General features: G+C 40.0%; 2 protein-coding genes across 2 annotated transcripts in view; one reads left to right on the top strand and one right to left on the bottom strand.

The window, feature by feature from the left end:
- Positions 1 to 321: 321 nt before the first annotated feature.
- Positions 322 to 23,652, bottom strand: part of LOC110053179 (dynamin-1-like protein) — a 28,220-nt gene continuing 4,889 nt past the window's right edge. The window contains exons 2-23 of the mRNA XM_089280978.1: positions 22,294 to 22,351; positions 21,977 to 22,114; positions 21,460 to 21,545; positions 20,840 to 20,911; positions 18,554 to 18,640; positions 17,480 to 17,642; positions 17,046 to 17,126; positions 16,317 to 16,384; positions 15,250 to 15,354; positions 14,373 to 14,486; positions 13,455 to 13,546; positions 12,429 to 12,549; positions 12,025 to 12,171; positions 11,687 to 11,782; positions 10,438 to 10,542; positions 9,549 to 9,605; positions 8,834 to 9,073; positions 8,281 to 8,347; positions 7,664 to 7,715; positions 7,079 to 7,160; positions 6,887 to 6,964; positions 322 to 2,093 (exon numbers count right to left, since the gene is read on the bottom strand). Coding sequence (XP_089137104.1) covers positions 2,037 to 2,093; positions 6,887 to 6,964; positions 7,079 to 7,160; positions 7,664 to 7,715; positions 8,281 to 8,347; positions 8,834 to 9,073; positions 9,549 to 9,605; positions 10,438 to 10,542; positions 11,687 to 11,782; positions 12,025 to 12,171; positions 12,429 to 12,549; positions 13,455 to 13,546; positions 14,373 to 14,486; positions 15,250 to 15,354; positions 16,317 to 16,384; positions 17,046 to 17,126; positions 17,480 to 17,642; positions 18,554 to 18,640; positions 20,840 to 20,911; positions 21,460 to 21,545; positions 21,977 to 22,114; positions 22,294 to 22,351 — 2,166 coding nt within the window. The 3' untranslated portion in view covers positions 322 to 2,036. The remainder of the gene's footprint in view (positions 2,094 to 6,886; positions 6,965 to 7,078; positions 7,161 to 7,663; positions 7,716 to 8,280; positions 8,348 to 8,833; positions 9,074 to 9,548; positions 9,606 to 10,437; positions 10,543 to 11,686; positions 11,783 to 12,024; positions 12,172 to 12,428; positions 12,550 to 13,454; positions 13,547 to 14,372; positions 14,487 to 15,249; positions 15,355 to 16,316; positions 16,385 to 17,045; positions 17,127 to 17,479; positions 17,643 to 18,553; positions 18,641 to 20,839; positions 20,912 to 21,459; positions 21,546 to 21,976; positions 22,115 to 22,293; positions 22,352 to 23,652) is intronic.
- LOC110053142 (uncharacterized) lies at positions 3,679 to 4,436 on the top strand. The gene has a single exon (XM_020759330.2). The coding sequence runs from the start codon at positions 3,679 to 3,681 to the stop codon at positions 4,405 to 4,407; it is 729 nt and encodes a 242-aa protein (XP_020614989.2). The 3' UTR covers positions 4,408 to 4,436.

The following is a 23,652-nucleotide window of genomic DNA, read 5'->3' as shown; positions in this document are numbered from 1 at the left end:
AAAATTCAGCCTTTTATGGCAAATCTTCGTTGACAGTCTCCAAATTGTACTATCCAACCGGAGAACGGCCCGAACACTCGAAAGTACTCCGAAGGCTGTTACGTCACCACTGTAAAATCAGTCGCTTAGCAACGTAAAGACGAAGACTGCGGACTTTCAATTAAAGGTGTAACTGCACGCGAGACAGAGAAACCTTCAGTCTAAGAAACGTGACTGCTTAAAACGTGAGTGCAAGAAAGCAACAGATAATGACATGTGAACCGCCTTCGCCTCTAGATCTAGTCAAACTCCCTTCTAAACGGCTCAAAAAGACCCAAGAACACGGGTAAATGACAGTACTTTTATTTTACATGAATGTAACTGATATGTTATTGCTGATTCAGTGTTCGGGTCCCCTGAAATGGTTTTAAAAACAATGAAAATGAGCAGCAGTAAAATGCCAGCGGCTCGATTGGGTCACATGTTTGTCGGCTAGGCATGTGCAATTCTAATGAATTCCGATATTCTCGGACTTTCAAACACATCTTTCAAGGATCTCACGTTTCACTACCACTGAACAAGGGAAATGAAGATTCTGGGTTCGAGATTGTGTTGCGCTACAGTTTCGTACTTAGACCCCACGCGGTTTCAGTCAACGGTGAACCAAAGTTCAACGCTTTCCCGTTCCGCTGGACAAGGGTAACGAGGGCTCTAGGAACAAGGGGCTGGCCTTTTCCCTGATAAGACACTCAGTCAACTCGAGTGGGTGTGGCTCAGGCGACAAGTTTAAATATCTATTTTAGGGTAAAACTGCCTCGTATCGAGAAAAATGTTTGGAGCAAATATATCTGACTGGTTTGCCAAAAACATGCCTGCAGAACTGAACCCCTTCCTTCAAGTTACCTTGTGATTTTTTTTTAAGTTTTCGTATTAAATTAATCTATGGTCCCAAAACCTATCACGGATGTAATCCCTTAAAACAACCTCATTCCCAGGCTCCTCTCTCTTCATCGATACGGCTACACTCGTGTCGATGTATGCCAACCAAAGCCGCACAGAGGGTGGGTCGTGAGCTTAATTTTGTCAACTCTATTTAGGGAGGTGAAAGTTGTGCTGCTTTCTGCTGGGTATACAGACGTTATTTTGAAGGCGAAGAAACTTATTTGTCAGAGATCCTGCCTGACCTGTGCTTGTTTATATTTTTTTGGTTTAATCAATTTTTTACAGCAAAATATTAAATGAGCGTCCAATTATCGATGGGATGCATTCGACTGAGTGAGAAGCGAGTTCCCTGACCGAACGTTGGACGTATTCACCGCTAAACAGTTTTAAAACGAAAGCTGTTGAATTTTGCAAACGGGCGGCCCATGTCGGTGTTGTCAAGTTCATCATAAAATCTTTCACTGCAAGAGAATCGAATGACCGTCAAACGTTCAAGTGGATGAATTCAATCAAATTCAAGGCTACCCTCTTGGTCCAACACTGAACGCATCAAGCGGAAAAAAAACACGATCGCTGCTGACGGCCAAAAGATTGGACGGCCCTGGAACAACTGCATTCTTCTTTGTCCTCTAAAGCAACACAGACGAGGCAAAATAAGAAGTAACTAAATACACTGAGACCCGCGAGACTGTATTGGAGTATAATACTGTGAAAGGCCATACAAACGCCTCAGAGATATCGAGACTAGCAGAGCTACCGGCAAGGTAATTTAAATTCCCCAGTATGCTACATCCAAACAAAACTGCACGACAAAAATAGCGACTTGTCTAGTCTTTTTCAATCCTGATTTCCAAACTTAGAAATTAGTGTTGATTATTGTCAGATTCCAGACCTTGGTAGAGATGCATCTATGCATAATGAATCAAGTTACAAACAGGAAACTGCTCATAAGAATTAAATCCAGTTCCAATTTTAGAAAAACGCAGGAAACGCCCGAGACAGACAGTTAATTCTGCAGAGTTTTGTAACTCCATATCCTGTAGCAGTAGTGAACTAATCCATATATTTTCCATTATGTTCAATTTTCTCGCCATTCTGTCTAGCTGCAGTCTTCACTACCAAATGTGTGTATCTCTCACTTCGCTTATGATGTGTCCTGCTCTTTGCAGCGCCTGTAAAGAGAAGATATTTTGTATTAAATCAAAGATATCGCCGCAACAAGTTTTGTGGTATACTAAATGATGTACAAAACTCAGGGGCAATAAGGCGCATGCGTAGGTCACGCACGTTTATATAACCTGACGCCAATCTCGTTCCCAGAGTCTCCGTTCCCCTTGACCAGCGGTCGGAAAACGAGAGCTCTGGAAGCAACCATTTCAGGCGTGCGTCATTGAAACCGGATGGGCAGAATTCGGTTATTTCAAAATGGTTACCCCCAGAGCTCTCGTTTTCCGATCGCTGGTTAAGGGAACGAAGACTCTGGGAACGAGATTGACCTGATGCAACAGGCAGGGAGAGTTTGGAAGAATCTGAAAACTTATTTTAAGCCCTACACGAGGAGTAGACAAAGATGTACATTTATAAGAGCTTCGAATTCTCCAAACGTTTTCGAGTGTTTCATAGGGTGTGAACAAGAAGCAGGCTTTTTCCAGTGTCTTTCAAATAAAGCCAACAAAGTCATTCGTCATAACCCGTTTACACAACCAATCGGAGTGGGCACTCTATCATGATCAGAATATTGTATCATAAAATCCAAAACAAGGTCACGTCTACAATTAAAAGAACCTTTTACCGAAGGAAGCACAAATTCAGAAGTTTGGAATATATAACGAACCTCTTTGGTTCCAACCACAAAACGTACATATTTGCAGGTTGGTCCAAAAGCGACTGTGATTAGAAGATAACTTTGTTACTTTAGAGTAATAATGTCTAACAATTTTTCGCTTTGTATATTAGCATTTTATATTGAAAGGACGTTGTATTCCGGCTAAGGTCAGTATGTATCGAAACAAACTGTAAGCCCTTGGCTATGAAGCCGTCGTCCCTCCGGCAAATGGGACGTATAAATTGCTATGAACGAAATTACAACGGTCATCAAGAGTGACCATCGAAGCGATGTTGCTGCGTGTCAAAAGAAGTGCATGGTCGAGTTTATGATGCGCGGGAAGTTTGGAGCGCATGAGAGAAACGCAATAGGGGAGAGGCGCGGCGAAAGAAAGCGAAAGAACGCCTGTGGGCAAACTTAACAAAAGGTCCTTCCGGTATACCAGGATCTGGTGTACCCTCTGATTGGTCAATTTTGACAGGTATTGTCAACACTCGTGCGATACTGACACAGATGAGAAATGCGATATGGGGTGGTAAGTGTAAAATGGGGTTGAATGGCCAGCACGACTTCTGCCGATCTCCTGAGAAGGTGCTAGCACGCTTCGCGGAACGAGTATCTCCAGTCGGCGATCTAGCGTTCGTTTGTAGTTTTGGCGCTTTAAGCAATTTTCTTTCTACAATCCCGGAGAATTATCTCTCAACACATCAGCTGAAAACTGAAAACCACAAGCCGGCGGTCATGTTACTGGTCCTTGTGGGCGGCCTGTAAGTGGGTGGAAGGACCTATTGTTAAGTTTGCCCAAAGGCGTTCTTTAGTCCCAACTAACTGAACGCCTGGAAGAGGCTAGTTAACGTACCGTATGACAAACGGTCTTACATTTGCATAATTATAATGGCCATGCGTACATTTGCTAGGCAAGGTTGATCGGTATGGGACCCAAAGAGCAATGTTTCCCCCAGTTAGATTTTGAAAAAGAAGTTCAGAGGGCGAAATGGTTCAAAGAAGACTTGGAAAAAGGTGGTTGGAATCCAAGGTTTAAAGTCCCAGGACGTTTCGATTCTTGGAGTAAAACTTTCCCAGAAGAAGAGGTTGCTGTTAAAGTGCTCTTCCTGTTTCAAGATATGCCAATGCCAGCGCAGAAGTTCGCCGAAATGATGCATCCCTCGAATATGGAGATACGCACCAAGTGGGACGATGCTTTCCAAGACATTGAAATCTTGGAGACTGGTCCTGATGGCTCTCTTATAGTATCCACACGAATTGCATTATCTTGCCCGCTAACCGACCGTGAAATGGTTTTGTTCGCATCAACAACCAGAGAGATCGATTGGTACGGAAAGAAGTCGTTCGCCATGTTTGTGAAAAACGCCAGTCACCCTTCCAAGCCGGTCGGCGGGCATGGTCTTGTGAGAGCGACGAATGGCGGAAATTTCTACATCGTGTCTCCTGACGAAAAGGAACCAGAAACCAAGTGCCAAGTCTTCGGATTAACGAATAATAATTACAACGGGTGGCTGCCTAATGCACGTATGGAGTGGCTGGTCGGCAGGAACGCTCCTAAGGTTTTTCACAAGCTACAAAATAACGCCATTGAGGGTTACATCAAGTACTTTAAGAATAAGGAGGTTAATTCAGCAGATCACAATCAGTCAGTATAGACTGAACTTGAAACTTAAACCTTCCAATAATTGCAAATTGTGCTTAGGATAAACTTCTATTTTCGCAAGGCACAATACTAACTAATTGTCTCTAAATGCTCCGAAAGGTTTTCTTTCCACTGGAGCATAAAAACAGCAAAGGGAATGTGTAACTCTTTCGCGTTTCAAGTTTTTAAAATAATTTGTTTTAGAAAATTCAGATAACGTAGAAGTCTTGAAGTTGGTGTGAAGAAAAATATTTTGGAAAAAAATCGGCCCTTGAAGGTCTACAGTAACCTTTACTTTACTACGGTACCATGAAATGCAATTTCACTTCTACGCTGACGATACTCAGTTATATCTCTCTTTTTCAACAAACAACGACGTCGAATTAACTAATGCAGTTGGAAAAATTGAGGAATGTTTGTCTGATCTTGACAAGTGGATGTCTCTTAACAAACTAAAACTGAATAAGGACAAGACGGAACTTCTTTATCTATACTCGAAACACAACCCGCAGCAGTCTCTACCACTAATCCGTTTTGGTCAAGACATAATTCAGCCATCTCAATTTGCTAGAAACATCGGTGTGATATTTGACAGTACCATGACTATGCTGCCGCATATCAGTTCTATTTGTAAATCAGCCTCTTATCATCTGCGTAACATCTCCCGGATAAGGAAATTCTTATCTACGAAAACCGCCGAGATCCTGGTCCATGCTTTTGTGTCTTCCAAACTCAACCACTGCAACTCTCTTTTGTACAATGTACCGAAGTGTGCTTTAAAAAAGCTCCAGTCTGTTCAGAACGCCGCTGCCCGACTTATCACCTGTTCCCGAAAGTACGACCACATCACTCCAATGCTGAAAGAATTACACTGGCTTCCTGTTTCTGAACGCATTAAATTCAAGATTATGTTACTTACCTTTAAGGCTCTTCATCAACAATCTCCTGTCTACATTCAAGATCTAGTAGCGTACTACCAACCTTCCAGAATCCTCCGATCATCACACTTATTACTTCTTAACCCCACGAATTTTCACCTGAAGACGTATGGTTCTTGAGCTTTTGCTGTTTCCGCTCCTGAACTCTGGAACAGTCTACCTGTTTCTATCCGCTCATGTGACAATCTAAACTCAAACTTTTAAATCTAAACTCAAAACTCATCTTTTTAAGAAAACTTATTATTCTTAGCGATTTTTACTTTCTATTACTTTCTTAAATGCACATTTTTAATTATTAAGATTAGTACAGCTCATTTTGGTGAATTGTACAGCGCCTAGAGCAGGCATGGATAGGCGCTATATAAATATTTATTTATTATTTATTATTATTATTACTAAACGAAAGGTCGTTCGGTATACCAGGATCTGGTATATCCTCTGATTGGTTTATTTTAACAGGTTTTGTCAGCACTCGAGAGTTGCTGACGCAGAAGAGAAACGCGATATGGGGCCAGTGTAAAATGAGGTTGACGGGCCTACACGACTCCTACACGTGCTTATGAAGAGCACTCTCAGTTATGTTGTGTTCTTAGGACCCGACTGTTTGATTAGGACTGTCTGCAAGTACGGTACGTTGCTTCTTATCACGGACATCATATTTATCTTCGCCCGATTTTTTTTTTTTTTTTTCAGCGAAAGCCGTAGCTTTACTTCGAGAAAGAACGCCGTGATTTTCCTGTCGACCTCCTGAGAAGGTGTTAGCACGCTTCGAGGAACGAGTATAACCAGTCGACGATCTAGCGTTAGTTTGTAGTTTTGGCGCTTTCAGCAATTTTCGTTCTACAATTCTGGAGAATTATTTCTCAACACATCTGCTGACAACTGAAAACCACAAGCCGGCGGTCATGGTCCTTGTAGGCGGTCCATAAGTGGGCGGAAGGACCTTTTGTCAAGTTTGCCCACAGGCGTTCTTTCGCTTTCTCTCGCCGCGCTTCTCCCCATTTTTTTTCGCTCGCCGTTTTTCGCGCTGCGCCCTTGCTAACTGAACGCCTGGAAGAGGCTAGAAATGCAAGAGTTGCTCGAAACGCAGCCGAGAGCAACTGTAGCTTCTTGAGTGTCCCTTGAACTTCTAATGTGCATCGTAACTCGATGATGCACAGATAAAAGCATGAAGCAATTGTTTTGTAATATTATTGCTAACGGAAATAAATTTCTCTGTCGAAGCGAAATAACTTTCCTCAAGCCATGACCGTGCACCACTGTGCAATTATGAACGACGACCAATATTTTGAAACTCTCACAAAAAGCAGGGCTCGAAAAAAACTTGAATTCCAGCTTGCCCTTGGAACAAGTAGCTCTAAAATTTTGCTTGCCCTGGGCAAGCCTTAGTTTGCTCTTTTAATGATTTAGTTGACAGATCACTTGATTGATCTCTTGCTCATCGAGCAAGTGAGAATGAAAATTTACTTGCCGAGAAGGAAAATCTACTTCTCTGGGACAATGGGACGGCACTCTTTCGTACGCTGAAAAAGGACTGTAATTCTGTTACTGTACCTTTAACATTTCCGTAGCCTCTTTTCTCTTGATATGCATTTGCTCTGCTTCCTCCAGAAGTCTCTCGAAGATTTCACTCTGTAATATAACATCGACGTGAGTTCTCGTTAGCTGTATAACAGTGACTCAGACAAAAACAAGAAATATACCTTCCAAAGAGAAAATGCCGTCCTCCGGAAAACGTTTACTTGCCTTATAAAGTTTCTCTACCAGTTCACTTTGGATCTTCTCCTTAACAAAATTCACCAAGAAGCACATTATAGCTTTAGGCACGCTAGAAAACACAAATAATATAGAATTAAAAGAAAAACGTCTCAGATATAAGTTGCCACTTCCAGAAGAAGTATTTTCTTCACGAAGTGAAGCAGCATGACAAATTGATTTTGGCTGCGTTGTGTCCAACTGTATATCAAAGACAATGATCTAGAGAAAATATGTCCCTGTTTGTGTCGAAGAGCTGAATATTCACTCGTAGAACTGAGATCTATACTTGACTTCCAATACATTAGCGCAGGGAAAATTTTGTACGTTTGAATCTACATCTCGCGAAAGTCGCCTGGCTCACGACTGAACTTAATTCTGGCCCTCTCTCTGTCACGTAACGCTACGCTCTCGGAAGAGGGTCCCTCTACCGAGAGCGTAGCGTTGCGTGACAAAGAGAGGGCCGGAACTGGATGACTGAGAACTGTACTTATTGGGAGTGCTAACCTTAAAAACTCACGTGCGAAAAATTAACATCTAACAAGTCCGTTGCAGCTATAAGTGTTAGGTACTCACCTGTCTTGAATTGATTTCCTAACAATCATGAAATACGACTTGATTAACTTACCTGCAAAGAAAAGTTAAAAAGAAAAAAAAAAAAAACAACGTTGAAATCCAGACGTTCTAAAAACAGTTTTGAAAGTCTGAGCAACTTCAGTAACAACTGACAAAAATAAATGCTCCTGAAACTACTGCTGACTGATAAGAGGCACTATAATGCAAATGCAAGAAAGGAGAAAAAATACCGAGGCTGCAACGAGATTTAAAAACTCCACTGTTAAAGGTAAAGGTAAAGTCTGCATACGAGCCAAGTGGCCCATCAGGCCAAAGCTTATCCCGGTTTCTGTAGCATGAAACGACTATAGGAGTATTTCTACTCCTCCCTAGGATGGGATGCTAGCCCATCGCAGGGGTATCCCTAGCAACAAATTTGTCGGTACTCATTTATGCACCTGGATGGAGAGGGGCACCGTGAGGGTAAAGTGTCTTGCCCATGAACACAACACAATATGCCAGAGCTCGAACCCGGGCCGCTCGATCCGGAGATGAACGCACTAACCATGAGGTCACCGCGCCTCCTCTACGCCGTTAACTTTCCTTACAACTGGTAATTGTCACTCTGTAATACTCACGGATGATGTCTGAATCCATTTGCTCTCGGTCCGTTAAGCCTCTTTGTCTGAACGTCGATGGCAAGGCCTGAGACAGAAAAACAGTTCAAATTTACCAATGAATTAGCCAATCAGAAAAATTCATCTCATCTTATAGTGAGTAAAACCTGCGACCAATCATGAGTTGGCCGTCATGCATTTCTCAGTTGCAAAGGTTTGTTGCCAACACTGATTGGTTCATTGCGGTATTATGGCGAAATATGAATAGCAGATGGGGTAACCTTAGTTTTATGACAGCACTGGAGAAACAATTGCCCGCTGATCAGGGGTAGTGGAGGTTCAGGTTATTGTGTTGTACGGCAGTGCCAGTGTTACAGTTGTTTCTCATAGGACCGATTTTGCATGGGCTGCTTATTTCCTAGTCAGTCCAATAAACCAGGTGCTGCACGACTACGCAACAATAAATAGCCCCGTGTTTTACGTCTGCGTGCTCGTGTGCAGTTTAGAATTGATTATTGAACGGTAGAACTTGAAGACCCTTAAAGATCTTTCTGTTTGTGAAATTGTCGCTTACCAATTCTTCCGTAGCCGAAGACTTGGTTGGTCCAACCACTACACTCGTACGGTCAGAGCTGGACTGGGCATTAGTGTTACGCATGCCGGGAAACCAAGAGGTAAAACCTCCAGTTGAGGCCGAGGGGGCCGGATTTTTGTCTCCTGGGAGACTGGCGCCAAAGGATGTGTTAACGCTTGGGTTTTTGTCGGGCCGATGAACGGGACTTGCTTCCGGAGTGGAGGTCTGGGATCTAACACCCTGAGGGGAAAAAAATTCCAGTTCAGGGAGATCTGGTTACCAGCCAAGGATTACAGGGGAAATGATGAGATGGCGCTAGTCACGCTATTTTAAGCAATAATAATAATAAAAAGCAATAAAACCTTTCGACGTCGGTTTTAAAGTGTACAAGAATGTACAGGAAAAGTCACAGCTGAACAAAGTTGAAACTGATTGATTGGAGTCGACCTTGAAGTGTACTAAGCTGATAGAAATCAATTTATCAATTAATACTCGTTAAGATACTTACATCAAATCATGAAACAAATTTTTAAAATGAAAACAACAATTACGAATCCTAAAGAGGAAGGCGCTATTGGTAGCAAGCATCAACAGCGCATAGACCTGGTGTGGCCAACGCCTCGAATTTGGGACTAAAAACAATTTCGTGACCAGCAATCTACAACCACACGACCATGCAGCCTTCTATGAATGCACATCACTGTTATCACTATACCTCCATCGGTCCATTTACAAGACTGTTTTGTGCTAACTTGCTGAGACGCTTACGTTCCTTAGTAGGAAAGAAAAAAAAACGATCAGTCTAATTAGAAATTGTGAACGCAACACGATTGGTTCCTGGCTCAGAACATACTTTAGCTAGTGTAACAAACAATCTTTTGTCTTCTTTTAATTCGTGTCAAGTGCATGACCTTTCTACACTACTATTTACATTAGGGTAAATATATATAGAGGACTAAGCACTGACGCTAAATGGCACCCAAATTACCATAAATCGACCAAGAAACCTCACGGGAAACAAGGAAGTACATATACATATATAGACGATTAGCTACATAAACCCCACATGAGAGCTTTGAAAGCCTGAAATAAAGTAGCTACAGCAACAAGGCCCACTAAACGACTTCACTTTAAAGACCACTAGAAACACGCACAGAAGGTAATTTAAATGATCTTAACGGCTTACGCAAGAGATTCAAAGCTCCATTTATTTTATTTTATTTTATTATCATTTTTTTTTGGGGGGGGGGGGGGGGCGGAAAGGGCGAGGGAAAGAAAACAAACAAAGTTGTCCCCCGATTTCTGTTGCACGAGACGGTTTCTAAAAGGGGCCGGAAACTTTTCGGGCGCGCAAAGCCATTTTTAGCTAATCTGTATCTAAAAACAGACAGGTGTATACGCCTGTAACTTCCTGTAGGAAGAGAACCTCTGACCTCTGTTCATATTAAGAATATGTGAATGAAACAGCCCTGTAATCATAAGGTTTGAGACTTTTCGGGACCTTCGAAATAATACCCCAGGGCCCGGGTATTGTTGTTCTTCATAAATGGAATGCTATTCCATTGTTTAATTTACTAATAAGAAGCATGGATTGTACATCATACCATTTCGTGGTTCATGGCAACTGAGGAGAAGAGCGAAGCACTGTCTGTGAAGTCCGGGTGATTTGTATTAATATATGACAGTTCAATGGCGACTAAGTTTTCAACCTGCAATGAAGAATGTTACGTTACAACGTTACATACGCGCGTGATTGGATGCCGCGTGTGAGAACGTGTTGCGTGTTTGTTTGGTTTTCTTTTCTTGGTTTTTCCCCACACAGGCTTTTACATTCTTTCATCAAAATCATTGATAATTTATAAAGTTTAAACAAATGAAATCATGACCATGACGGTGTTTGGCTATCTGATATTACAGTAGCATAGAATTTTATGATTTTATTACGGTCTTTCGCGTTTGATGCAATACACCTACTTCACAAACCAGAATTTTGATATGTCGATTCCCCTTTCATACACAAGTATAATGAACCATTTAGCATAACTTATAATACCTCTAGTGCAACAGAGTAAAACAAGAACAACACTTAAAAGTGATGAAATGATTCCCACAGTTTAGCTTTCAAGCGAAGGAATTGTAAAGAAGCCGAGACAAAACTCAGGACTTCAACATGACTTGAAGTCATGACCTCAACACGGATCCATTACATGCTAAAATGCCATTTTATTTTTACGGTTAGACCAAACGTCAATACTATAATCCGACACGAAAAAAAAAAACAAAAACAAAAACAAAAACAAAAACAAAAACAAAAAAAACCCGAAGGAATTTAAAACGTAGGCTTTGCGTTTCAGTGCGGACAGAAAACATTTTGGAAACGGAGCTTTTGAATGACCGATGACCGTGTGAATTCCCTGCCCGAGTTTCCCGCGGACACAAATGCAAAATGACCAGTGATTGTGGCGTTTTTTTTTTTAGATTTCTCCGGTGTAGTGTGCACGTTAAACACCTGGTTCGTTTTCAGAGTGAAACCTCCGTTTTCAAATTCGCACAGCTAAGTGTAGACTGGGCCTAATAGCTTCTCCAGACGTGAATAAAACGTGAAATAAACATCGTCCTGGCACTGTACAACGCTAACCATTCTTATTACTTCATGTATGAGCACGAATTGAGTCATCAGTTTATTTGCGTACGCATTTTACAAAGAAAGAAAACAAAAAAAAAAAAATACTGTATGCTAATTTATATCCGGCCGCTTCAAATGGAGATTTCGAGGGCACAAGTCGAGCTACGTGAGAAAAATTTTTTGTGGCATATTAGTGAATTCAAAAAGTTAATTTCATAAGCAATTACCATTTCATTTGTAGAAGGCAGCCGTCGAAGAAGAAGGCTGGTGACCACCTCGACAACCCTATCATGAAGATGTGGAAATCTCTTTACCTCCATCACCTAAGGTATAAAGCAAAAATTAAGTAAACTCCATTGCGACTACTTAGCGAACGGTGGCTAGTCTAATATGATACAAAACTTTAACCATTGACGTTTTACACATTTTAGTAGTGAGTTACAAGTATACATAGTACTTATTCGTGCGCAAGCTCACACACGGTCTCCAAAAAGGGCCTGGGAACGATCTCTGATCCATATTTAGTGTTTTCACATGACGTAATGGCAGCGCGATTTAATGTTACCTGGCTGAATGCATGCTGCACAATCCTCTGCATCTCTTCATGGACGAGCTCCACACACCGGAGACTGGGTTCTTCCAGTCGACGAATCTGTCTCTTGACCAGGAGTTCAAATGAAATCTCTGGAACAAATAACGCTGGACGAGGGCCCTGGAACAGCAGGCACATACAACATTTTCATTCAACGACACAAAATGTCAAGGTCGTGTTTCGAACTTATTTTTCTCAAACTCATTTTTGTTACTCAGTGTTTGACCACGTTTCCAAACACCTCGAAGTTCGCCAAAAATACTCCGCTGCGCGTCGTATTTTCAACTTTCTTCTCGGTGTTTGGAAATGTGGTCAAGTACGGTCGAACTTGATTGATATATTACCTAAAAACATTCTGAATAATTTCAAATGTTTACCGTTGCATTTCTGATAGCTGTTAGTATATCTCTGGTTGCCAAGCCTTCCATTGCATCCATCATTTCTAGCGTTCGACCAAAAATATCGTGGAAAATGTAGCATATTCTAGCTCCTCCACACCTTCAAAAGTAACAATAAGACAAGTTAAAAATCAGAGTAAATGCCGTGAGGCAAATTAAGGAGGTGGCGCAGTTGCGGCAGCGCTTGTCTCGAGTTTTTTGTTGGTTCTCGACCTTGTAACGAGGTTTAGTCTCTGTGTTCTCCGCTTTTTCCTCCCTCCACAAAAAAAAAAAAAAATAATAATAATAATAAAATAAAATAAATAAAAATAAATAAATAAATAAATACACAAACAAACAAATAAATAAATAAAAATTAAAAAAAAATTATTTCTAAATTCCAGTTCAATCGTAAATCCCAAGGGCCACAGATTTCTCGGTCGTAAGATGCAAGACACTCGTAAATCAAAGTTGATTTGTTGTCGCTAGTTTGCAAGTGAAGGAATCTTTCATAAAAGCCTAACGTTAGGGGTAAAACATACCTTATTTACCATGCGCGAGGGCCGCGCTGGGAGAGTATCGGCCCGAGGTCTTGACAGTACGGACCGAACGCAGCGAGTCCGAACAAAATACACCAAGGACCGATATTCTCTCACTGCAGTTCAGAGCAAGCTTGGTTAAACGTAAAGAAAACAATGTCACGCTTACGAACTGGAAAAAAAACAAAGCAAACTTCAACCGCCCAATTCTGATTTAGAGCCAGTTAGGGGTGTACTCATGTCTGACGTTAAACAAAACACAAGAGAAAGATAATTGGAAGAAAAAGAAAAGGAATCTTTTATGTAAGAGCAAGTTCTTTGAGAAAATCACACCAGAAATTCTTCAAGAGTAATCGTGCGGGATCATTCGGGACAGTGCCCGGTCCAATACTTAAAGAATACTGGACCGCCAATGAAGCAATTTGATTGGTTAGTTATTGGCTCTCTGAACCAACTTAATCGTGTAATAAATGATCATTTAACTCACAGTTCTGTTGTTTCAATGTCCCGTGCTGTTCCTTCAATAATGGCACAGTACGCAGAGGCAAATCTCGTAATAAGCTGAAGTAACATTGGACCCTGTACATACACAAACATAGGGTTCAGTAAAGCGTAATAGTGTCCCAATTAGTTTTTTTAAACAGTTAAATACCCTTTGACTCTCAAATAAGGCCTTTCATTCATTCAGGTCTCATTCTCCAGGATAGGAGCAACATGACGGCTCTTCAGTACTGGCGAGGGGTAAAAATGCAATTTGTAGTACTTACTGAATTACCACAGTTATTTCGCTAATTTCCAGCTTGTCAAATACCAGAGCTCTCTGGCTGAGATTTGCATTGAAAAATAATTTTTCTAGACTACGAGCTGTCACTCTTTTGCTTGAAGATCTGCACATTAAGAACGTAAACGAACGAGCAGTGGCGAGCGGCGAAACCGCGAGCTGCGCGGATGCACAACTAGCTTCGCCGCTCGCCTCTCGACGTCCCTGTTCGTTTGGGTTCTTCCCCGCGGATTTTCGAGAGACCGCTCGCAGTCTAAAATCCTGCAGATCTAACTTGCCACAAATCACGTTATATGCAGATAACTCGCCGTCTGCTCTTGTCTGCCGTCGTTGTTGAGCCAGAGAGCAACAGTAGTCATCAATCTACATTATACTGAATTAGCATGCATGGGTTCGAATCCCAAAGAGGTTGAAGGAATATTTCCTCCTTGGTCACCAATTTTTCTTTCTCGGGCTTTACAGCTAACTCAGAAATAGTTTTCCAGCTCATCAGTAGATACTTAATTCCGATTAAGTGTAGAGTGAAGCGATTACGGCACACTGCAGATTAGGGCAGCCCACATTGTGACTATACACAACCAATCAAAAGGCGCGTTAGAGTGTCAACTTTGTAACAAATACTACCTTGTCTTCCACTGGTTCTCCATAGCTTTGTAGTAAATGCTGGTACTGTGACGTCATAGCATTAACACGTGACTTCAGCTCCGGCAGGCAATTCCTAATATGGTGCATTAACAGCTGTAAGAAAGAAAGGAAATTATTCAACAAGTAGAAAATTATGACGAGTCTCGTTCAGTATCAAAAACCTATGATTAGGCGTTCTTTAGCTGAAAACAAATGCCCTATTTAAGCACTTAAAAGGTCTGACTTTATTTTTGTTTATAGCATCTTGTCCTGACAAAAATCTGCAGGATCAGAAGACGTTCAGGAATGGAGAGAGACTGTTCTTGTTCTAAATAATGGAGGAACTGCAAAGTATCCTGCTACATGAAGGACGATCATAGGTCTGCAAACGTTGGGTTGTAATTATTGACGCGTTATAACAAATGGCATAATTCAGTGTGGTATAACCAAAACCAAAGTAATCGCTCTAGCCAATCACAAAGGACAATAGCATGAACCAATCAAAATTCATGTACCTGACGGGAAGCGCGGGAAAGCGCGTGCGAACGAGTCATGCTTTGTTCTGGTTTTACTTCTGATTGGATGAAAAAGTGGCGCGAGTTTTTTGAGCCAATCTTGTAGCATAGTAAGTGTAAACCCAATTGCTTTTCGACACTCAAATGAAAACCGCTCTCATAACAGTACTTAGTGTAAGCCCTTCCTTTTGCTTAAATTCTTACAGAAGGTACACTCAGTGAAGCTTCATAGAGGAGCTAAGTGCTGTTCGTACTTCTCAAGTGTTCTAAAACTTTCCCAAGGGCTTCTACAAGCTAGCAGTACATAAGGAGACCTGTAAATTGTCTTTTTCTTCTATCATTCAGTCTGAGCTCGTGTATACCTTATTTAGAGTCCGCGCTAAGAAAGGAGTGCCGTTTCGAGATGCTAAGGCCGGATAATTCTTTTGAAAAAAGAGTGCTTCATCTCTCAGGGCAGCTTGAATAGTCTGCAGAAAAAGAAAATATAACAAAAGTAATCCCAAACTCATATTTGTGTGCTGGAGCAAATAAAACGATAAGAATCGATGTTTCAGTGTCCCGATGGCGCCTTTGTCAACGTAACATCACGGCATCTACTCAGCACAACATGTTACAGTGGAGTTCCTCCTTAAATTCCGCTACTAGGGCCACTTTTTTGTCCCAGCGAAACAGGCATACGTATTAAATTTTCTTATTAGACAACCCCTTTAGTTAATGCGGCCGCTCCCTTAATACAACCAACGGCCACATTATGTAATTCCGACTTGTATAATCCAATTTTTATTTTACACCGTTAACAAGGTCACTCGAACCAGTTAACGTATGTTTATATTCAAGGGTTGTCTAATGAAGTTTCAATTTTTTAAACTTATATTTTCAATCCGGAAGTTTATTGAAGAAGAGTTGTTTAAAGTGTAACTGTGATACATGTGTATCTGTCAAGACGTCACTTTTAAGTGACGTGTTTTACTGCGCCTTTCAATAACATGCGGACTCTAAAATTCAAAGCTCAACCGAAAAATGCGTTTTTCGCTACCGTCAATCAAATGTTCGGCTGCTCCTCCCAGCTTCCGACTACTGCCGAGAGCGAGGTAATCACATCGTTGAGCACAGTTCAGACAACGAAACAGTGTTCAGCAGTTGTCGGAAGCTGAGAGGAGCCGCCGAACATTTGATTGACAGTAGCGAAAAACGCATTTTGTCGGTTGAGCTTTGAATTTTAGAGTCCGCATGTTATTGAAAGGCGCAGTACAAAGCACACCAGTCATGAAATTAGAACCAACTCCGTCAATACAGTCAAATTTTCATGAAGGTGACCGTATTAACGCGCTTTTATTGTACTTACAAACGATAACCTATAGTGCAAACTTGCAATAAGACTGCACTTGATTGGCGCAAAAGTAAACTGTGTCATTTTAATAATAAATACCTTTTTATTATTTATATCTAGTTGACTTCGGTTCATCACGCCAATAATTCCAAGTTTAACTGGAATAACTAAGAAAGAAATAAAGACATTTATTAGAACTTTGTAAAAATTAATTGTCAAAATTATTCATAATAAAATCTTTTAGTGTCTTTTATTGTAAACATTGATTTACATCGATCAAACTATCCAAATACTACTAACTAGCACAATGGAACCCCACCTCATGGTCACCTCGTTAATACAGTCACCTCTTTATTACGGCCACTTTTTTTTTTTTTTTTGTCCCGGCAAAACGCCCACACATTTTCTTGTAAGAAAACCCTGCTAATGCGGCAACCCCGTTAATACGGCCAACAGCAACATTCTCATCCCAACCTGTATAATCCTTTATAATTTTATCCCGTTAATACAGCCACTCGAGCCAGTTATGTTCATCATTCCGTTTTTAATATTGCATGTACCGATTAAAGTTTCAATTTTTTTAAAATTATATCTGAATTCCAGATGCTCATCAAAGTTTAGAAATGCAATTATTGTGATACATCTGTTAAGACGTCACTTATTTAGACCAGTCATGAAATTCGACCCTACCGGTCACCCCGTTAATACGTTAATTTGGCCACACCATTAGTATGGTCACCCTGTTAATACGGCCAAATTTCCATGGCCTGTTGGTGACCATAATAATGGGTTTCCATTGTACAGTACATAGAAACTAATATCTTTTACCTCTTCCATATAAAATGTCCAGAGCATCTGTTCCATGGTCCATAAGGTCAAGCTTTGTGCAAACTGCCAGTGTTCTGTTTCCTAATCAAATATACAGCATGTTATAGTCTCATTCATGTTATAGTCAAAGAAGTACGTTGTACAGAGATTTTCCTAAGATTCAAGGGACCAGTGATTAAGTGTTCTGTTTGTACCTGAAGTGTACTGTAAAGTAACAAGGCAAGTCAAAGTAACTTCTGGTTAGTGGGAGAGCATGCAACAATTCCCTAACTGTTGCCTGCAGGGTGACAATTTATATTTAGTCACTGCCATGTGACTATAAATCAACCAATAAGAGCACACGTCAGATTCAGCCAAACTCCAGCTATATACATGTAACACTACTAATTGTTTATTATCTGCAGATTCTCAGCAAAAGTTATCGGAATACACACCGTCTGGATCCACTTCTCTGGCAATCTTCAGAGCTTCTGATGTGGCAAGGTCGATATTAGCAGGGGTCACGGCAAGAATAATAGAGTTAGGATTACTGATATACTGGAGAATAAGGTGACGGATTTGATGCTCAATATCTAGTGGCTGATCTCCGACAGGCACCTAAAAAAATTGAATCAATCAAAATCATGGCAATACATCTGCAGTTCTCACTCTTATATGGGATATTGACCAAGCGCAAGGTCAAGATTGCTGGATATTGCATGCTTAAGGACTGATACAGAGTCAAGGTCTATAAACACAAAATAAGGAACAAAGGCAATATCCAACCATCTTTGCCATCAAGACTGGTTAATAAAGGATTTATTATATGAAAAAGAACACTATTTTCTTATGGGATATAGCTGGTAATCTCAAGTGGGCTCGGGTAGCCACTCATGCCACAGGGCAGGATTTGGTTCATCTTGTCTGCTCACAGAGCTAGCGTTTTTCTATAATCATTTTTATAAGCCCTTAGCTTCACACCAACTCTGAAGAAGTTTTAAGTGGTTTTATCTGGAGGAAGCTTCCATCTGTAAGAGAGAGGGGGGGGGGGGGGAGTGGGGTGGGGGAGAAGTTCAATACAAGAATAACACTCGCTTGGGTAATTATCCACAAAAAAAAAATAACCACCATCCACCATTGATAGTCAGGGGTGTAACCAGGATTTTTCAAAGGGGGGGGGGGGGGGGGTCACTTTGTGTCAAAGTAAGGGTACTCACCAGATTGTCATGTCATTTTCGCCACCTGTTGTAGGTTGTTTGCTTAAAAAAGACTTACAAAAGGCGGGTTCCTGGCACCCTAGGACCCCCCACCCCCTAGCTACGCCCCTGATAGTGAATTGGGAAAAGTAGGAACATTTCTGTAGAAGCCCTTTTTGCTCTAAACAAACACTTAAACCATCAGCTTTAGTCCTGTAGTCTGTGGTTAATTTATCTTTATCAGCTTCACATACATTAGATAAATGAACTACAGCAATTACATTTTTAAGTGTTTTACTTGCCCACAGACACACTACAGCAACTTGGACTGACCTTTGTAACTCCAGGAAGATCAACCAATGTCAAATTCAAAACTTTGGGTGAGTAAATCTTAAGTCTAATTGGCTCATTAGATATACCCTGTGAAAACAAACATCAAGACAAACAAAACATGAAAGAAAGTCTGTTAGAAGACACCTTAATTACAACTCTGCCACTGTGCAAGTTAGATATAACAACTCAAACATTAATTCAAGAAGTTTAAATTTTGTGCTGATGCCATCTGGAGACTGATACAGAGAATCAAACATGTTGTGCCAATGAAGCTAAGCATGTCACTGATTTTCCAAGACCCCTACAGGCCTTCTAACAGGGTGCAGGAAACAGATTAAAATTGAACAGGATTTTGGAGGCAAATCGTGCAAGAATAAAACAACTGATTGCTTGGGGAATTGCATGGGATTATGCAATCTTTTGATGACCCAAATTCAAATTTCAAGTTGTTTTGTTTAAAAATATTTAAGCAAATCTTTAAGTGTTGTGTGGGATTTTGTGAGTTTGGAGAATTGTGCGTTATTGTGCGGGTTCGACCAAATTGTGGGGTTCTTACACCCCTGCACTCTCAGGGCTCGAAATTAACTTTTTCGTTCGGGAGCCAGCTGGCGACTAACGGGAAAAATTTGGTCGCCAGATCGTAAATTTTGGTCGCCAACTTATTTTATATATAACTCACATGAGAACACTAACATGATTTTGTACGTTACTTTGCATGCAAGAAAGTCACAAATGAAGAGCTAAAACTTTTGAAAACAGCACGAGTAAGACTTATAAACTGTTATAATGCTACCATTGTTCTCAGATTATGGGGAGCTTAAGCACGCGCGTTTTTGAGACGTGGACGGCAACCGGAAGAGAAGATTTCGCATGCTTGGACCGTATTGTCCCCCAGATTTTTATACTACTCATCTCTAATGAAGAAAAGATACTTAGCAATGTGAATATGGTTGTGTGAGGACAAGTTTAAAGTGAAAAAAGCTCACTTCCGGTTACCGTCCGTGTCTCAAAAACGTGCGTGCTTAAGTTCCCTGATGTCTCTGGTTCGCAGGTGATGGTTTTCTTCTAAGTTATTTTAAATGGAGCGAAGCACAAAAACTTCTACGTCAGTGGTTTTCGTAATGACACAAACACGGGTCCTTTCGTATTTCTTCAAAACGCAGTTCTTTATTTTCATCACCTTTCGCCATTGATAAACAACACTGTGCTTGGTCTAGGCTCCTACACAACTGATCACATCTGCCGCCATTGTTCTCGCGTCACCTGAAAAGTGCATGGTGTTGTAGTGTGCCCACGATCCCAGTTTTGGAAGAGGCCGCTGAAACAATATGGCGCCTGGTAAACGCAGTTTTGACGTGTCGAAGTAATTTTTACAATTACAAGTAATTTTTACGATTTTCTTGTAATATTCAGACATTATTTTAGTGGGGATGGAAAGGTGAATTGTCTACTAGCTACCAGATCCTAATAATTTCCCTATCTAAAGATTTAAAAACAAAAGTTGTGTTGTGGTCATCTTTACTTCTCGCGCAAATCGTGAGTCGCCAGCTGGCGACCAGTTCTGAAAATTTAGTCGCCAGTGCTCAATTTTTGGTAGCATTGGCGACCAGTGAGTCGCAATTTCGAGCCCTGACTCTGTCAGAAGGCCTGCACTTCTGTGTACACATTCAACGCTTGATTACACCTGAAGCCACCTGAACATTGGCAGGTAGCAGAAGAGAGCAGCAATCTCCTCTGCAGAAAGGAGGTCATCATGGCAACCCAGACAAAGCCAATCTCCAGGCCAGACAGTGTGTGGAAGATATACTAACCTAAGTGTGAGGGAGGGAAAACTAAACTTGCAAGTGAGCAATACTCTGCAAGTAGAGTGCATGAAATTGCACTGGAACTCCTCCCAGTAACCCCCACAAAGATTCATTTCTGTCAACTTTGCCTAAAACAATTTTCTTTCTTCACAGGATATATGCCCTTTCAAAACTCTATTTTGGTTGGATAAAATAAAAATATATCATTATTTTTATTACTATTACTATTACTATTACTATTACTATTACTATTACTATTACTATTACTATTACTATTACTATTACTATTACTATTACTATTACTATTACTATTACTATTACTATTACTATTACTATTACTATTACTATTACTATTACTATTACTATTACTATTACTATTACTATTACTATTACTATTACTATTATTATAATTATTATTAGTAGTAGTATTAGTATTATCATTATTATCAATAAAAATATATCAAACTGCCAATTAACAAACCTTGTTATTTCCTGTCACTCTCTCAGTCTCCCGTTCTATTTCTTCACAAATTTCATTGAAGTCTGTCACTTTCTGTAAAGGATTTAGGAATCATGCAGTTTTGAAACATGGCCTGTAAACGTAGCGATAGTGTAGCACAACACATGCATACATAATATTATGTATTTCAAAAATTGAATTGCTGTAGGTAACAAACATCAGCTTTCCAACTTCATTCTGCCCTGCGTCATTGATAGCAAAAATTGCGATGTACATGTAAGTACTGTTTTTTACTGGGAGGGGGGGGGGGGGGGAGGGGTAATGCTTATTTCCATATGGCACTGATCTAACTAACCGTTAAAAGGGACTAGGTTGGATCTAAAGAAAGTTCTAAAGGTGTATATATCATGTACACAGTATACGTGAAACTTTCTAAAGATGATACACAAAACACAAAAAGGAAAACAGGTTCCCAAAGCTGTCAGTTGTAAACCGGTAAATATCCATTCTATATTCAAAGGGCTCTGAAAAAACGCAAGATACTGGCCTAAGATTTTGGTTGTTTGTTGTCCAATAAGCAGTTTAAGCACAAGAAGGGGGAGAGGTTTATTATTTTATCAATAGGTTATCTTTGTTCTAACCCTTTCTTTTAAGTGAAGAAATTTTCCCCATTCCTCTGGCTCTTCCTTGTCCTTTTCAGACTCTTCACCTTCATCATCCGAAAAATCTGTTGCCGACAAATTAAGAATACATTAGAAAATAGCTCAAAGGAAATACGCACTTTAAAATCGTGTTTGAACAATTAGATTTTGAGGTCGAGATTTCTATCGCGTGATAGTTGACAAAGGCACAGCCCGAGACAACTATCGCATGATAGAAATCGAGGGCGAATAATCTAATTGTTTTAGTAATCTACTAGTCATTCAAAACTTTATCTAAATCCTCTTCACAGACACTTCAAAAATGCCAAGAAGCAGGAGTCATTTTGTTAACAAGGCTACACTGCTACGCTACTCTCTATCTATCACAGAATAGGTAGTGAGTAGTGTAGCCAAATATGGCTGAACATATTTTCTATTTCTTAATTAAAAATTTATGTGTCTGTTAAAACTGGTGGATAGTTAAACTTTTTAAAAAGGTCAGTAGCTTTACACTTACAAGCTTCCCCTTCTTCATCATCCTCCAGGCCTTTTGGTTTCTCCTCCTTGGTTGACTTCTTAGATGTTGTGGTCTTGGTTTTTGGTGAAGTGTGAACTAATTGAAGAATCAGTGGTCGTCGGGTAACAACTCCAGATCCTTAAAGGAAGATTGAACTCGCAGTGATGCCCTTGAAGTAAATTCTGACATGACAATTCCAAAACAACTGCAATACAGTTGTTTATTACAGTCTTGGTACACATCAATATTCAACATAAATGTTTACAACTTCTGTTAGTAGCTGTCGTGTTAAATCATTATTTTCAAAATTGAGTTACCTCGTGGTAAAAAGTCTCTTCCAACAAGGTTTTCAAGGACAGAACTTTTTCCACTACTCTATGAGGAGAAGAGAACAAATAATTAAAACTAAAATGAAAAATTCAGCAAACATATCACTTGATGGAGGCTGGATGCCTACATGTAGATTATTGAACATGCCTGGTACCACCTTTAAATCTTGCATCAAAGCCTTATATCAGGTAAGTTATGCCTTATATCAGGTAAGTTATGCCTTATATCAGGTAAGTTATGCCTTATATCAGGTAAGTTATGCCTTATATCAGGTAAGTTATGCCTTATATCAGGTAAGTTATGCCTTATATCAGGTAAGTTATGCCTTATATCAGGTAAGTTATGCCTTATATCAGGTAAGTTATGCCTTATATCAGGTAAGTTATGCCTTATATCAGGTAAGTTATGCCTTATATCAGGTAAGTTATGCCTTATATCAGGTAAGTTATGCCTTATATCAGGTAAGTTATGCCTTATATCAGGTAAGTTATGCTTTATATCAGGTAAGTTATGCCTTATATCAGGTAAGTTATGCCTTATATCAGGTAAGTTATGCCTTATATCAGGTAAGTTATGCCTTATATCAGGTAAGTTATGCCTTATATCAGGTAAGTTATGCCTTATATCAGGTAAGTAATACCTTATAACAGGTAAGTTATGCCTTATATCAGGTAAGTAATGCCTTATATCAGGTAAGTTATGCCTTATATCAGGTAAGTTATGCCTTATATCAGGTAAGTTATGCCTTATATCAGGTAAGTTATGCCTTATATCAGGTAAGTTATGCCTTATATCAGGTAAGTTATGCCTTATATCAGGTAAGTTATGCCTTATATCAGGTAAGTTATGCCTTATATCAGGTAAGTTATGCCTTATATCAGGTAAGTTATGCCTTATATCAGGTAAGTAATACCTTATATCAGGTAAGTTATGCCTTATATCAGGTAAGTAATGCCTTATATCAGGTAAGTTATGCCTTATATCAGGTAAGTAATGCCTTATATCAGGTAAGTAATGCCTTATATCAGGTAAGTAATGCCTTATATCAGGTAAGTAATGCCTTATATCAGGTAAGTAATGCCTTATATCAGGTAAGTAATGCCTTATATCAGGTAAGTTATGCCTTATATCAGGTAAGTAATGCCTTATATCAGGTAAGTTATGCCTTATATCAGGTAAGTTATGCCTTATATCAGGTAAGTAATGCCTTATATCAGGTAAGTTATGCCTTATATCAGGTAAGTAATGCCTTATATCAGGTAAGTAATGCCTTATATCAGGTAAGTTATGCCTTATATCAGGTAAGTTATGCCTTATATCAGGTAAGTTATGCCTTATATCAGGTA

Source organism: Orbicella faveolata, unplaced genomic scaffold (assembly GCF_042242905.1).
Source record: "Orbicella faveolata isolate gen_17 unplaced genomic scaffold, um_ofav_v1 contig_48, whole genome shotgun sequence".
NCBI lineage: Eukaryota > Metazoa > Cnidaria > Anthozoa > Scleractinia > Merulinidae > Orbicella > Orbicella faveolata.
Note: the sequence above shows the minus strand (reverse complement) of the source record. Positions and strands in the feature narration are given on the sequence as shown.